This window comes from Anopheles bellator, chromosome 2 (assembly GCF_943735745.2).
Source record: "Anopheles bellator chromosome 2, idAnoBellAS_SP24_06.2, whole genome shotgun sequence".
NCBI classification, from domain to species: domain Eukaryota; kingdom Metazoa; phylum Arthropoda; class Insecta; order Diptera; family Culicidae; genus Anopheles; species Anopheles bellator.
Window position 1 is genome coordinate 66986684 of NC_071286.1, and position 16691 is coordinate 67003374.

At 51.9% G+C, this 16691-nt stretch overlaps 2 protein-coding genes across 2 annotated transcripts; one reads left to right on the forward strand and one right to left on the reverse strand.

The window, feature by feature from the left end:
* The first annotated feature begins 3600 nt into the window (after positions 1-3600).
* LOC131210307 (armadillo repeat-containing protein gudu) lies at positions 3601-5996 on the forward strand. The gene is made up of 5 exons (XM_058203535.1): positions 3601-4316; positions 4382-4730; positions 4812-5318; positions 5401-5796; positions 5862-5996. The coding sequence occupies exons 1-5, from the start codon at positions 3601-3603 to the stop codon at positions 5994-5996; spliced, it is 2103 nt and encodes a 700-aa protein (XP_058059518.1).
* A 125-nt stretch (positions 5997-6121) lies between these two features.
* On the reverse strand, positions 6122-15168 carry LOC131210318 (dexamethasone-induced Ras-related protein 1). The gene is made up of 5 exons (XM_058203547.1): positions 14511-15168; positions 9067-9203; positions 8841-8999; positions 7348-7690; positions 6122-6626 (listed from the first exon to the last, which is right to left on the reverse strand). The coding sequence occupies exons 1-5, from the start codon at positions 14782-14784 to the stop codon at positions 6391-6393; spliced, it is 1149 nt and encodes a 382-aa protein (XP_058059530.1). The 5' UTR covers positions 14785-15168; the 3' UTR covers positions 6122-6390.
* Positions 15169-16691: the final 1523 nt, after the last annotated feature.

Genomic DNA, 16691 nt, shown 5'->3' on the forward strand with positions numbered 1-16691 from the left:
CCAGAACGGGACCGACCGATCGCCCTGGGAGCTGTTGGAGCATTTTTCCAAGAAACTTAAGCCAACATGTCTTCCCGTGTCCCGGGCGGCCACGCAGACCCCGGCTGGAGACCACAGGCTGGACCGCAGCATAAGTCTTAACGTTTCGAATTAAACGTTTCGATGTTGGCCGGCTGCGGCTGCCGATGGCTGCCTTCTGGGGCTTCCGACCAGGCTGCCTGTTGTGGCCGTGCCAGTGTGGCCGGAGCGCAAGCGACGCGACGTACGATGAAAACAGGTTTTCCGTCGTCTGCACGACGAAAGGGTTCGGTGGGCCAAAGGGGGCATTGGGCGTTTTTTATCTTTCTTACCCACAACGCTCCATCGGTCCCGGTTCTCCGGTTCCTTGACCGGGTGAGAAAGGTGTTAATGTCACGTATGTTCTGCGAGCCCGTCCGGGGTGCGTAAGCTTCTGTTTGAACGTTTCCAATTAGGCTAATGAATCGAGACTGGAGTCCTGCCGGGCCTTTGGCAGCACTGACCAACGGGGTGTTTTATTACGACCCACTGTCATCGGAATGCTAAGGTGCGTGTCTTCAAGTCTAATTGATATCACGGAAAAGTAGGAGACTTGTAATTTCCATCCCAGCACGTCTTGTAGTTCAAACTTCAAAAGATTCATCCCATCGTAACGTCTCGGACCTGCAGCATCCTCAAAGCGGGTCGGATTGGCACCGGCCGCATCTACAGACGTTCTACAATCCGTCGGCCGTTGGGTTTCTTTTCTTCCCCACCCTATTCCTTCGCTTCGTATTCCGAAAGCGAACGAACTCCAACCTCTCGCGTCTGCTTTGAGCTGTTCGGTGGCCCTTCTGCGCCCGTGGAGTGATAAAATCTCCAGAGCAGCGCACAATTACTCCCCTTTTCTCGCTTCCTGCAGCAAACACTTTTGCGCCAAGAGAGCAATTCCTGATCCTTCTTCGGGCTGCCGAGGAGTGATAGTTTTCCCGCATCGGTCCCCCGTTTGCGCACGGCTGGGTTCGATTCTTATCTCGCCACTCCCGCACTACCAACGACTCCCGGAACCGAATCGACTGACCGTTGGCCATTGCCGTCACGATCGTGGTGACTCGGTTTGGGGAATTTCCCCAGCGTCATAAAAGTCTTACTGCCGACCGACGGATTCGTGAACTAACCGGACAACCGGACGGACGTGATGTGTCGGATTATTACATTCCCGCAGCCGACTGTCCAAGCGCGACGCGGCGGAATTTGTGTTTTTAATAAGCGGCCCACGGCCGTTTGACCGAAATCTAAACTGAGCGATATGTGAAATCAGAATATTTTGGCCGAACGGTCACGCAACTGCTGACCAACGACTCATGGTGACACTTTTTTTATGAGCCATTTTTCATCGCTGTGAAACGTGATCCGCATCACGATATCTAAACACTATCTTTAGGATACTTTAGGATACTTTTTATACTTTAGGATACTTTTTATATTCCGACCTTTGCGTCACAATGAAGCAACCGTTGTTTTTTCATACTGAGACGAGCCAGACAGAGCGCACAACGTTCCCTCACCCCAAGTAAAAATAGCCCCCCACCCATCTCACACGGACGTGGGGGATGGTGAAGGGGGGGGAGGGGGAGGGTGGGGGTATGGTTTTCCCCAGCGCCGTTGGCAATTTTTCGACAATTTTATGCGAAAAATTCTGACCATCGATACGACCGCTAGTAGCGCCACTGGTGGCGAGTAGCACAAACTGCGCCCCGGAAATGTTGTTGTCTTGGATAAGTTGTTTTTCTATAATCCCGGAAAAGTTGTTGTCTTGGATTACAACTGCAAAAGTTCGAATCGGTTGAAAATCGGTTCAAAAGCGTTGGACCTCAAAAAAAGAAAGACCAAAGGAATGCCGATTGAAGGAGGAGCAATTGCAATTGTAGGATGGCTTCTTTCGATTTGGTGGATCGGCCTTGTACTCGCTGGATTTCACGGGAATATCACTGGAATTGAGGAACTGACCAGGAGGATCAGCAGCGAAAGATGTCGGATGAGAGAGTTGAATAAAATCGTTTCGTTTTATTTCGCTATCGTTGTGCTTTTCAACCGTCACTCGTCACTAACATTACGATCCTTTTGGAACCACACCGAATACCCTCCAGAAAAACTGAGGGTGACCGAGGACCTCGCAATTCCGTCCATCAGTGCATCGCACGACGACCGATCGAAGCTGGAAGGATACTAGCCGAAGGCGCAGTGGATCGTTTTAAATATGGTCTTCCCGAGGCGATTTTTGTTTAGAAATAAGCAAACGGCGGCGATGTGATCAGAATGCCCGCAACCGCCTGCGGGCGGTTCACCCATCGTCTCGATGGGTAAAATTGTTTTCTCAGGTCAGGATAAGATACTGCGGGGTATAATCAATAAGAGTCGGAAACTTGATAAGAAAAGATAAAGTAGATTCGTGCTGCTTGCCACGAAAACAATGATACGTGATTAAATCAGTCACGGGGGTCCATCTGTTGATCCTCCTCCTGGCGCGACCAGAAGGTCTGACGATCGTCATGGAAGTGCACGAATCCCACCGGATCTCACCCGACGGATTACATCTCTCTCCTCCGCCTCCGCATTCCAATTCCGCTCGTAGTTTCCCGACAAAATCGGCTAGTGAAAACAAAACAAAAAGAGCGGTTTAGATTGGTTCATTGAATGATGAGCTCAATTACCTGCACATCTCGTTGATAAGGACAGTTTGATGTGGCACAAGGCATTCGCCACATTCCGATCCCATCAGCCCTGTCGAACAAACGTTGCTACAATTTTAATTTGAACTGGTCGAAAGTCATTGGACCGCAACATTCGACAACAACGTTGTAAATGACTTGAATTGCTTTATTATTATTATTATCAATTAAATTTTCTATTGCAAAGCGAAATTAAGGTAATAAATTTGGTTTTAAGCTGTTATAAGAAAACAACGCAAATTTATCAACCCAAAGGAAGTACGACGGAATTTGAAACACCATCAAGGATCAGGACTAAACTCCGCAAAGAGCAAAGCAAAATGCGACTCGGCCTACGCACTGCAAACAACCTGTTGGAGCGTGGAAAACAGCCACGGGAAGTGTTTGTTTGCAATTTCGTCCACCCTCTGTCCCCACTGCTCCACACTTCGCCCGCCCCCGAGTGGCCACATGTGTGCTGCCAATCAAAAACAAATACTACGCTTCGCTTCTCGGATCTGCGAGGCAAACAGCGATTCGAAAACAAATATCAACAAGTTTGTAGCCACGACGGACCGGTTGCCCCTTTTCGCCGAAACCGGGAAAACGGGCACCCGCCAATCGCAGACACCATCGAGTATCGAGCGCGCCGGTTGCCAGGACGACGGCCGGCCGCAATCGAGCTCAGTAGGCCTGTTTGGTCGATACTGGACCGAATAGTCGTCGCTTTGCAGTCCCAGTTTGGGAGCCAAATTCTTCGACATTCGTCGCCAAACATTCCAGCACATCGCTCGCGCGTAAGTGTCGCCGCATCCGCAGCGCTAATAGTGAGTGTCGTTTAATTCTAGAAGGAATCGGCGGCGTCGACGGCGGCATTTCGGAGTTGCTGAACATGAACGTTGCGGCGCAGCGTCGACATGTCGGACGTGGTGGTGGCAGCCTCGGAGGAGCCAAGGCTTCCCGCGGCGGTAAAGCGAAATCTCGGACGAATGGCGCGACGAATGGTACGAACGGTGTCGACGGTACGGCGGTGGCGGCGGCGGCGGCGGCGACGGCGGTGGCCACCAAGGATAAGCCACCGCTGAAGCCACACGAGAGCGTCGAGTCCGACTCGTCGGACCAGGTGTCCTCGTCGGACGAGGAGGAGCGCTGGAAGGACTCGAAGCTTTCGAACGACGTACCGTCCGAGTACTGGCACATCCAAAAGCTGGTGAAGTACATGAAGGCGGGCAACCAAACGGCCACCATCGTGGCGCTCTGCTGCCTGAAGGACCACGATCTGACCACGCAGATGAACCAGCGTGCCATCCAGGACTGCGGCGGGCTAGAGGTGCTCGTCAATCTGCTCGAAAGCAATGATATGAAGTGCCGACTGGGATCACTGTCTGTCCTGTCGGAGGTCTCGTTCAACCTGGACATTCGGCGTGCCATCGTCGACCTGGGAGGTATTCCGCTGCTGGTGCAGATACTGTCGGAACCGGGACGTGACCTGAAGATCATGGCGGCGGAAACGATCGGCAACGTGGCGAAGGTGCGCCTCGCCCGGAAGCTCGTGCGCAAGTGCAGCGGCATCCCGCGGCTGGTCGACCTGCTGGACGTCAACATGAAGTAAGTGTCCGCCGACTTCCCCCCCGTGGAGTTACTCAGTTCTACGTTTTTTTTTTTGCTGACAGCTGCCTCCGATCGCAACGGGACCAGCTGTCGGAGGAGGAACGCGAGATGCTCGATATGGCGCGGGCGGGCGCCCGAGCCCTCTGGTCACTGTCCGAGTCCCGCCACAACAAGGAGCTGATGTGCAAGAGTGGCATCGTGCCGCTGATGGGCCGGTTGCTGAAGAGCGTGCACATCGATGTGGTCGTTCCGACTATGGGTACCATTCAGCAGTGCGCCTCGCAGGCCAACTACCAGCTTGCCATCACGACCGAGGGCATGATCTTCGACATCGTGTCCCATCTGACGTCCGACAACCTCGACCTGAAGCGCCAGTGCAGCTCGGCCATCTTCAAGTGCGCCAGCGACAAGGTAAGCCCACTCCCGCCACGCCCTCGTTTGGCGATTCTCCCTGAGCTGAGCACCCGTTCCCCCTGTGCACCCCCCCAAAAGACGGCCAGCGATATGGTGCGCGAATCGGGCGGCCTCGAACCGTTGGTAGGTATCGCGCGGGACAAGACGGTGCGGGACAACAAGCAGCTCCTGGCGGCCGCGACCGGTGCCATCTGGAAGTGTGCGGCCAGCGAGGCGAACGTGAAAAAGCTCGATCAGCTGAAAACGGTCCAGGTGCTGGTGCAGCTGCTGAACGACGAGAACGAAGAGGTCCTGACGAACGTCGTGGGCGCGATCTCGGAGTGCGTCAAGTACCAGAACAACCGGGAGATACTGCGGACGTGCGGTGGGATCCCGCTGCTGGTGAACCTGCTCAACATGACCCACGCACCGCTGCTGGAGAACATTGCCCGCACGCTCAAGGAGTGTGCCTCGGATCCGGAAAGCATGACGCTGATGGAAGACCTGGATGCGGTGCGGCTCATTTGGTCGCTGCTGAAAAACTCCAACGCCAAGGTGCAGGCTCACGCCGCCTGGGCCCTGTGTCCGTGCATCGAGAACGCCAAGGTGTGCCTATGGAATAGTAACATCAACGGTGTGACTCGTGTCAGACATCCCATTCATCGTGCCATTCGCTTTCACTCCGCAGAACTCCGGAGAGCTCGTCCGTAGCTTCGTGGGAGCACTGGAGCTCGTGGTGGGATTGCTGAAGTCACGCGACAACTTCGTCCTGTCGGCGGTCTGTGCCGCCATCGCGACGATAGCGAAGGATCGGGAGAACCTGTCGGTGCTGTCCGACCACAAAGTGATCCGGATGCTGGCCGATCTCGTCTACACAACGGACGACCTGCTGCGGGAGCACCTGGCGGCGGCCATCGCTAGCTGTGCGCCGTACTCAACGAACACACAGGAACTGGGACGCCTGAAGACGGTCACGCCGATCGTCGGGTACATGGTCAGCAACAACCCGCGCGTACACCGCACCACGGCCATGGCTCTGCAGAAGCTGTCCGAAGATTCCCAGAACTGCATCACGATGCATCAAGTGAGTCAATGGTTCGATGAATCTGGTCCGGGATCCCGGACTCTACCTCTTCTATCTCTTCGCAGGGCGGCGTGGTACCGTTCCTCCTCGAAACGGTTGGCTCGAAGGATCGCGAGCTTCAGGAAGCGTCCGCCGGGTGCTTGCAGAACATTCGAAAGCTCGCGCTCCGGGCCGAGGAGCTTGAGCTTTACGGCGAATAAGGGCGAAAGCTCGGCGCAAAAGCACAGGACAGTTTGGCGTGCGGGGGAAACGCTTCCCCGGGGGCCGCAGGAAAACGCAACCGCAAGTGTTTGGAGTGTTTGTTTGATGTTTTTGGGCACCACACAATAGCGATGGCGATTGTTTTACTTTATTATCCCTTAAGATGTAGTATCCGTCACGTCTCACTATAAACTGGAAATTTCCGTCCTTAACACCACCGACTCATTGATAATAATCTCCGTTCGCGGAAAATATGCTCCTCCCGTTTCTGGTGCCAGCGGCTTCGGAAGGAAGGGAGGCGCGCGTCGGTAAACGTCATTACAAAAATAAACGGAATCACAATGTCGCTGTCCTCACTCTGTCGCGTGTCGTCCGTTGGAGCTTCGGATCCACTCAGTAGCTGGCGTTGCTGCCCCGCATCGATATGCTCATGCGGCGCTCGACGCGGCCCACGTGCGGCCCGAGGGACCCGGGAGGCGCAAACCGCCAGCGCCGCGGCCGTGACAGGAGCGTCCCGTCGGTGGATGCCCGCCCCCGGAACGGCTCTTCGATGTCGGACTTTTGCGACGAGCAGCAACTCGACTCCGACTCGTCCGTCTCGTCCGGTTCCTCTTCCGTCCACGGTCGGCCTGGCGTTCGAAGGAGAGAAGAAGATAGGAAGGAAGGAAGAAAATAAAATGGCAACCGGCGAACGGGGAAAAAGATGTTTTGATGAGATTTCTGGACGGAACTTTTGATTCACGGCGCCGTGGGCTCCGTGGGTGAGCTCGCAATCATTATCACCTTCACCGCCCGCAGGGTTGACAGGTTGCCGATTGGGGTCACTGAACCGGGTGGCCTTTCTTTCTGATGCGTAGTACGCTAGCGCTAGTAAGCTACTCGCTACTACGCCGCGTACTCCGGGCACCTGTCAGACCCGCATGTTACGATGTGTGATTGTGGCGTAGAGGCCAAATAACCCCCAAGAAAGGATAATAGAACGTAAGCTCCACAATTACGACGCTGGTTCAAAGCCACGCGGATTGTAAACACTTCCTGGAACGCTCGTTTCAACGTTCTAGCGTCTAGCCCACGTGTCCCGAAATGGGTCACCCAACTGTGGCTCTTGAAGCCTTGGGGCGAAATGAGGGAAAAATGCGCGCTCGGGGAACCATTATGTTGCCACGCATATGTTATTCAATTCATTACTCCCCAGCGGAGCGTAAGAAAGGTCGGAATGTATTTCGCTTTCCCGGCGGCGGCACGCGATTGTCTTCTCGTGGTTGGTGCTAAATTACAGGAAGCGTCGGAGCATCGTGCCGTACTCAATTGAATTAAATCGCTTTGAAAAGGACGCGGAGGTACACGTACCGAGTATGATGATGGATTGGCGTTTCTCGTGGCTCAGATCGCAGTTGCAGAACGGATGCACACTGTCCGGGCTCAGGATCAGTTCGACCTCCGAGTGCAGATCGTGGACGTCGCTGGTGGACCGCTTCAGCTTCGGGTAGCGCGACAGGACACGCCAGAAGCGGCACGCGTCCCGGAAGACCCCGTTCACCTGCTCGATGCTCTCGCGCACCGACACCTCGTGGAAACAGGCGCAGGATATTTCCTTCGCCCGCCGCTGCCCGTCCTCCGTGCTGACCATCCGGTCGCCCGTTTGGTCGATCTTGTTGCCGACCAGAATCACCGGCACGTCCAGCAAGGGATCCTACGGGGAACCGCCACATCAGCAACAATAAAAAGTATGTTTAAGTATTTATTTAAATTAGGGTAGCGTAGGGTTTGAACAGACGAGCATATGTTTAATTTACTGGAAAATAAAGGTCACTATCAGAAACAGGATGTTCATGTTTTTTGTCCCCCGATGAACCAAAAGTTCAACACGAAGTGTAGGGATTTAGGAAACAGTTGTCGCCAGAAAAGAGAGTGGCCACCAAGCAAGTCGTTTGTGAATTTCCGGCACGTACCGTTATGATCACGTTGATTGTGGCCGAATGGCGATGAATAAATTTGCATTTTTGCTTGATAGACAAAAAACATCTCGACCATATTTGCACTGCATTTGCTGCTGCCAGCACCGAAGTGGCACCGGAGCTGACAACATTGGCGAAACCTGTGCCGAAACCAATCAACGGATAATACGCTTCCCGCAATATTTCCCACCCAGCAATTGGATGTTATTGAGCCGGAACACGGGTTGTCCACTGCAGCATTGTAGAATCAGCTAAACAGAGCCTGGGTCGGGGCAATATTTGTCCCGTGTATCCGCTACGATGGCCCAACATTCCACGATCGGTACCGGGTTATTTGTGAATGAACTCGAATGTAGCCACCCCAAAATCAGGGTGGCGAGGTCCGAAAATAGACCGACCGCCTTTTTTCGCTTCCCGGAACGGGGAACTGGTGCTACTATTTTTGCGTCCAATATTTGATTGACCGGTCCGTTTGGGACGGCAGGTCCCATCCCACTTATCCTGGGGCAAATTCATTTTTCATCCTGCCAAAAAGAAACATCCAGCGGAACTTGGGTCGAAACATTGAAAATCGAAAGGTGAGGTTAAAAAATGGCGAAAATCAATTGACTAGTCGACTGGAGCAAAAAGCGAAGCGAACTTCAACCCCGTGGGCCCAGTGTGCCGGAAGGTACCGAAAGAAAATGCAGACCGCCCCAACAAATCCTTCGCCGAGGGGAAGGTACGAAATAATTGAACCTTAAAAAGTGCGTGAACATCGCCAGCAGTCAAAAATGGGCAACATCAAACGACCGCCTGCCATGGGTTCTGATTGAATTGGCTGGCCTAATAATTTTTTCTTTTTCCATCGTTCATCCTGTTCCACCAGGACCACTCAGGACGTACTTTGTTGTAGGAGCCAAGCCTACGGCGCCGTTTGTTGTAGTTAATGAGGAACTTTAGACGGTTGCACTCGTCGAAGCTGCACTTGTCCGCTACCGAGTACATCAAGATGAACGCCTCGGCCCAGCGGATGTTCGCCTCGAGCGTCAGACAGTCGGCTTCCTGTGGTGAGAGAGAAAACGGTCAACAATGAATCCTTTCGAATCCTGCCACCGCCAGGGATACGCACATTCGGCTGACCGGCAGCGTCCAATATTTCGAATAGTACCAGCTCGTTGTCGATCAAGGTGTTGAAGGTGTAGACCTTCTCCAGGTTCGGGTCGTACTCGCCAATGAAGCGCTTCGTTATAAACCTAACCACCATCGCTGGAAATGAAAGAAAAAGGATGACTGTTGCGCGGAATTACTCTAGGGAATACTCAGGTCCGTATCTGGCTGTCCGTGTCCGTCCAACTTCAAACGAGCCACAAATTGTTTGGTTAAAAAAGTTGAATTTTCAAATCCATATCCAAGAACCGTCACAATCCAATTTCTTATCGGATTTTCCCGGAACCACCGCTGCATGCCACTGATTAAAGACCCGACAAAAGAAGGCTTTTCATAGGCTGTATTAAAGGCGTGACTTCCTGAATGGACAACACAGGACCTTTGTGTATTAGCCACGACCGAGAAGATATTGTCGATAGGACGTTATGGAGACAATGGTCAGAAAAGGAGTTGCTTTCGTTGCATAGTTTAAGTGGAAAGACAACAGTACAATGTTGGTAACACTGTTGGGACAATGTATTGGACTAATTGGTTTTTCTGTCGGACGAAAGCCACGCGATTGGCTTCGATGCCATTAATCTCACTCTGGTCGATCGGAGTACCGGAGTCGAAGCATTGTGCCGAGTGTTTGTTTCCATTCGTGGGTTTTCGTATTTAAATTATCCTTGACGCCGACCCGTTGGCCTTTACAGGTGCAAAGTGGTCCTCACTTTTGTAAACAAGGACTGGCCGTGCGGGCGTTTTAAGTGTAGCTTTCAAAATACCGCCAACGAGTCGACCAGGCTCATTAACTGCTGCCTCTGCCGATGGTAATAAGAAAGTGCAACAAGCGGTGAGTGTTTTTCTTGAAAAACTCACAAGGACCGGTGTGGCTGGGAGCATTATCTTTCACTGCGAAGGTTATCTTTAAGAAAAAAGGGTTTCAAGAGCGATGGGTGGGCGACAGACAGGGCGAACCAACCCGTTTGTTGGCCACCGAAGACGCAGGTAACGTGAAACGATCCACTAAATCATCGTGGCCCACGCCACGCGGGTTGAATATTTTTGGAAAACTGGCTCATATATTCATTGCCGGCGTGTGTTTGTTCTACTTTCTGACCGTGCCTGGGTGTCTTATCGATGGCCGTGGAGCACCATTTTCGTTTGACGTGCGAATTTGTCAGATCACTTTCAGCGAAAGCTAAAAGCACCCTCGGGGCAAAGAAAGAAAAAAATTTTGACGAAGGAAAAGATTTTTCTCCGGATGTGACGGCAAAATGGCCCACCGCGAGACGGGAGAAAAGGTGGCCCATTTATCGTCCCCGAACTCATCGTCGGGACGTAACGTGAGCACGGCCGTAGCCCGTAGAGCTGGCTTTCCCAAGCGTCCTCCTGGCGCAGACTGCCTTCGAAGAAAAATGGCACTTCTCCCAGCGCAGCGACATCTCGCCAAGTTGCTAATTCGAAAAGTTCGGCCAATAATGCTCCCCGGAAACAGGTAGCTGTCGGCTCGGCGGAAAGCAATCGGATCGAACGTGCGTCACGCGGGTGAATAAAGGTATGCTTACGTTCAGAGAGAAAGACGAAAGGCTAAAGTATGATATTTGAGTGAGATTGACCTCAAGCGATGCCTTGAGCCGCGCTGTCGAGTTCTAGTGCAGTGACGCAAGTGGCGAGACAGAACAGGATAATAATTTGGCGAACGATAATTAATACGAGCACTACGGCGAACAAAAGTTTCGCTCGAATCCCGTATCCGTTAGGCAGCCATTTCGCTCAAACCACACTAAGCCTTCGTCTTCGAGCGAGTGACAAAATTCGTTCTCCGGTTACACACCGAAACATTGTGAACTTATTGTTGATTAATCGAACTGGCCGGCCCTCGGTTTCTGCGCGTAGACTCTGGCGTAACGTTCCCTGGCAGCCTGGCTCTCGGTAGACAATTAATTTATCATAATCACCAACAATCTGCGTCATGCGGCACAATGGCGGTCGGCGGTCCAGAAACTGACACTCCGATGGCTCGATTTTCGTGCCTCCCCAAAGCAACAACGATCTCTCATTACGAGCGGTACGCTTTGTGGTTCAACCGCAAAACCTAACCACTTCTGGTGGCAGGCGATTATATACTCACACCGTAGGACCGGGACCGGGAGTCACCGGGCAACAGCTTATCTCAGAGCCTGTGGTTTTGGCGTCTTGGCAGTGAGCGGAAAAAAACACTAATCTCACCGCAATCGCTTTCTAACCGTATCGCTTTCGATTCGAATACTATTAGGTGGCCGATTGCGTAAAAGCCAGGGCCATAAAGAAACGGATCCCCGTCGGGTGTAGAACGCTGAAAAGCCCTCGAGATGCGAAGGGGGGAAAACAAATGGCGTCCACCACCGCAAGGACTCCGCAGAACGCAGATGAGCATCGGCGTGGAATTAAACCGACAAAGCTATTTTGGTCGGGCTTCGCAGGACAACTTTTGAATGAGTGAAGCGGTGTCGTTACCACTGAACCAGTCCCCTGACAGTGATGGATGAAATTTCAATCCCTGCGGCGCGAAGACCCCGCGAAGGCTCACGCGGACTCCGAGAGATCGATGTGTCGATGGGTCGGATATCTGTGGGTTGCGCACCACTGGACGCCGGCCCCGGGGTCACATTCCGACGGCAAATTCAATTTCTCACATCCGTTGGCCACTGGCTTGGCTTGGATATGGAGGGGAAAAAAATATGGACAGCATCAGTGGCTCTAATTTCTCTCAATCAGTGTCACCGAGATTTGGGCGATGTGACCCATTCATCGGTCGCATTAACGGTTGACATCTTCCGACAGCGGAGAATAACGTGGAACACGCTCACCCGGCGGTTCTTGATGCTCGGACGCTGCGAACTGGAAGTCAACGAAACGATGGAGCCCCGAAAGTTCCATGTGGTGACCCTTGGTATTTCGTACATTAACACACTTCTCTGTTTCAGTCCGGGGTTTAATTGTAAGCCCGTGGAAATTGATATAACGGGAAGGAGCAGCTCGACAGACTGGATCTGACGATTTATGCTGTGGGACGCTCAAGGGTACCGGGCGGCTATTAATTAAGATAAGATAGCGAATTGGTGTAGGATTGCAGTTGAATAACGATGCATGTAGAGTTGCCCTAATTGGCTGCAGCCATCGATTGATCAACTGGTCGAAGCCGGTTCGGTGAAAATTTCTCAGAAAGCCACTTCTGTGCAGTATCTGTAGTGTTTAATGATATCAACCATTAGGTTCGCGATGCGAGCGGTGGATCTGGTTTGTTTCACGCACGGTTCCATTTGCGGAAACTATTGTTTTCGAAACTAGGCACGTGTTGGCACTTGACTTGAATTTGTTTACCACGAGCAAGAATCGGAATGGACGATGCGTTTGATGATGAGTTGGATAAAAAACGAAAGGATTTCGATAAATTTCAATTTTTGCAAAAGATGTCCTAATTAATGTTTGAATGTCGATGTATCGTCTTTTGAATTTCGTTTCTGGTTATTATTGAAGCTCAACTTGATCAATGGAAATATGAGCCTAATATCAGAATACTGTCCCACTAATCGTACTAATGGAGGCGCCTTGCACGTCACAAACTCAGACGGTAATTGTCCCCCAAATTGGCCCTTTTGGCCAATCGACAAACAACCGATTGTACGTGTCTAACCCGTCGCGTACGCGTGTGCAATTGTTTTTCGATTTATTTTGTAAAGAAAACTCTTACCATTCACGACTTTGATCGTTCAGCACACACCGAGACAATCGACAATGCCACAAGAAAAACGATACACTTAGAGACTTGCAACGGCACGTCTACCACCAGCGGAAGACTGTCGGCACCCGAAGACTGCGGGAAGCCGATGTTGATTGCACATATTTGCTTTTCGCACCCGTCACTTTCTGCCATCGGACCGTTCGCGGGGACTCCGTTCCCCGAAGCCCGAGTGTGGCGCGGGCCCGTTCCCGGTATTGCGCATTTTCCAGCTCCGACAATCTCGACCTACAATCTGGCTCCTTGTGGGCTCTCAACCCCACCGGGAATAGTCTCGCGTAAACATCCGCCAAAAGTGCCACTAACTACGCGATCGGTTGGGGTCGGGGACCATTTTCCTTCCCGACAATACATTGTCGGGAGCTGCGAGGCTGTCAGTGACGGAGCGTACCTGGCGTACCGTGCCTTAATTGAGTTCTTGAAGCGTGAGCATTGTTGACTGATTTGTGAGAAGAGATTTTCCTCCCGGTTGAAGTCCTGTCGAACGCTTACTGGCGCCATGTCGCGAATTCTGTATGTTGCGTTTATTGTCCTTCGTAAAGGATTTTGTTTTCCGGACGGTAAGAAAGAGCGGCAAAAATTCTCCCAAACAAAAGGGTATTGAACTTCACGTGCGTCGCAATACCATTCGCTGCTGCCACGGAAGCCATCCGGCGAACATGTTCCTTTGGTTGGTGCGATAATTGGACAAAAGGCTCATGGGAAAACACAATGGGAGGGAAAAAATGTATTGCCATCGCATCGCCATTATCATCGATCAAGTGGCTGGTCTAGGCTTATGGTACGGTTCCTGGAGACTGGAAACCACAAAACCATCCATATTTAGTGTCCAAACCGTACCGGGATCTGCTGGAGATGACCTAATTTCCGGTCAGCACCGTAGGCGGATTATGTTTTACACCGGACTCATCAATCTTTCCGCCGGCGAAGTGAAACTGTAACCGGATGCGTCTGAGATGTGTCGTCTGCTGCCGATTCCGTTCGTTCCGCTGACGGTTCGTCCCTCCCCCCATCGATTGGCTTCGATTCAAGGGATTTGAATATATTTTCATCTTTCGAAGCGTTGAAAAAGGATTCACTTCCACGCAGTGAATAAAAAAAGTGTGGCGTAAAAACGGTTGGAGCATACTTTTGACCCCTCGGCGATAGCGAAAATTTAATGGTACCCTGGGGAGCCCACTGGGTTTGCCACCTAGCGGGCTGTGATGGATTTTTTGAGTTATTTGATTTTTATGGAAAAGCTTTTACGCAGCACCGCAACTGATAGGAGCTGTAGTGCAGGGTAGATACTTGACCAAAACGTAAAACGAAACCAAAATGCTTCCCCCGGCGGCACCGTAATAAAAGTGAATTGATTGATCACCTTTTCCAGAGAGCAACGTGTCTTCCATTTATTATGCTCAATTTCCTTGGAAATGAAAACTAACATATTGTAACTCGCTTTGACGAAAGAAAGAACTGAGAATTTATTCTACAAACGATCCGCAAAATGATGCTCCGTTTCCAACGCGAAGTGTTTACGTTTACGATGGCACCACCGCGGGCCACTATCGACCGGGCGATTAAATCCCAAACGCTAAACACTCGAAACTCCTTTTCATTTTCTCGGCCCACCAGCGGTTTCAAGTGGCCCCGTTACTCACCTGTTTTTCCCACGCCACTCTGGCCGAGCACCATCACCCGGAATGGCTTCGTTTTCGGGTGAAGGCCTAGCTTGGCCAGGGACGACTTGGGCGAGGTGGTGTTCATCGCTGGACGGATCTGTGGCTCTGCTCGCGGCTCGTTCGCGACCCTCGGCAGGACGACCGGCTCCGTCTGGCGGTCACTGTAGTCTATCTCGCGATCGCAGAGCAACTGCACTAATGATCTCATTGGAACTGCTCGCGTCCGGAAACCGTTGGCATAATCACACAACATAAGCGCACATAGTTGAGGGGTTTGGCCTTCCGAAATATACTTTATCCTTCGGTTTTGGAAATCTTAAACCGGGCTAGGGCCGTTCAATTGTTATTGATGTGATCGGATCGAACCATCAATGTGGCTCCCGTTGACGATTTATGATCTGGCACTGGCACCTCCTGTTCACGCCCAACTCGCCAAGGCGACATCGATATATTACAATTACGGCGAAGAAAGCACATACACAGACAGGCAGACAGGCGACAACGATTAACGGCGGTGCTTTATCTTTCCCGGTCGGTTCCCGGGCACTGCCAACTTCCGGGGCACTGGTCGCAGTGAGCACAATGCAGTGAGTCCAAAATGGTGTCTAGTTCGGCGGGTGGGTCAGTCATAAAAATTTGGTCATGCCTTGGCAGTGCCGACTCGCCGACGGTAGCCAAACGCCAAGATGACCTCACGCTGAGTGCTATTTTCGTGCCGGGATGGCCCCACCAAAAAATTACAATTACCGCCTGAGCAATTTGCCGTTCAGGAAGTGTGCAAACGATCACATGGAGGTAGCAGTGGAACCGTTCCGTCCGAGGTAGGTAAACCCGGGTTGTGCGTCCCCTGTGCGTTTAGCGACACGCGCGCCCGAGTCCTAGTCAAGCCGGAGACGGTCGTGTGGCACACACGAGCGTCCGATTGCCACCATCCGGGAGACCATCCGCCGCGGCAACAACATCCAGTGTCGTGTCCGGCCTTCCGCACAACATAGCACACGCTTTGGTTCACACGATTCGATTTATTTCCATCAGCTCACGATCAACAAACAGTCTGCAGGATTATATTTACTTTATCGTTCCTTCCCGGGCGGAGGCCCGTTGGAGGTAGTCTGGAGGGATGTTTCGAAGATGACGACGACAATGACAATGAACGACAACAACAAACGGCGATTAGGTCGCGCTGAACACTGAACACTCAACACCTGCGAGACCGCCACGATCTGCGATAGGAGCACACACAGCTACTTCCACCGACGAAGGTCCACAGCCCGTTGATGAGACAGAATAAACAGTGCTTCGCCGGATCCGGCTGACCAGCCCTGAACCGGAACCGGAAGTGGTGCCTCTACACTGGATAGCCAGGCCACACTACGTTAAACACTTCACAGCACCTTCTCCCAAGACGAAGATCACACAGATTTGCACTTCTTCGCGGGTTGGGAAAACTCGGGAAAACCACCAAAACTCAAACGAACGAAGAAAATGGGGTGTCGAAACTAGGGCAAAGACTAACCGTACACCGGGACAACTCAAATGGAATCCATTCCGTGGGTTGGAGGAAAACAGGACAGACCCGTCCGCCCACTCCGGTCCGGTTTGTTTTTGGGAGCGGGAAATGAGCGGTACGCGGAAAATTAAAGAATGGAAAGATTAAGGTGCCGTGCCGGGTGACTGGTGACCGATGCGTTGGAATCGCGTTTGCGATCTGATGGCCGTACCGGTCGCTGCCGGTAGTATTTATAATGCTTGACTCACCCAGCCACCCACCCATTGACGGGAGACGCCACGCAGAGAGAGAGAGAGAGAGAGAGAGCGAACGCGTACACGGATGGGTCATAGGAGCAGGACCGATGGCAGCGAGGAATCAAATCCGTAAGGTGTAGATAATCTAAATCAATAGTTACTAAATAATGCGAAAATCAATAAGTATCTTATTTTGCTAAACAAAATCTAGATAATATTAACAGATGGGGTCTGATATTTATGGCCCCCTAGTGTACGCTTCAAGGCATTACGCGTTGTGTAGTGTTACGAGAGAGTATACTACGGTTCCGTCTAGTGACTCTCTTTGCCCAAGATCACCGGCAGACATCCGTGCATTGTTTGGGTTGATTCTCTCTCTCTCTCTCTCTCGCCCAGTCTGTTTTGGTTCTTTAC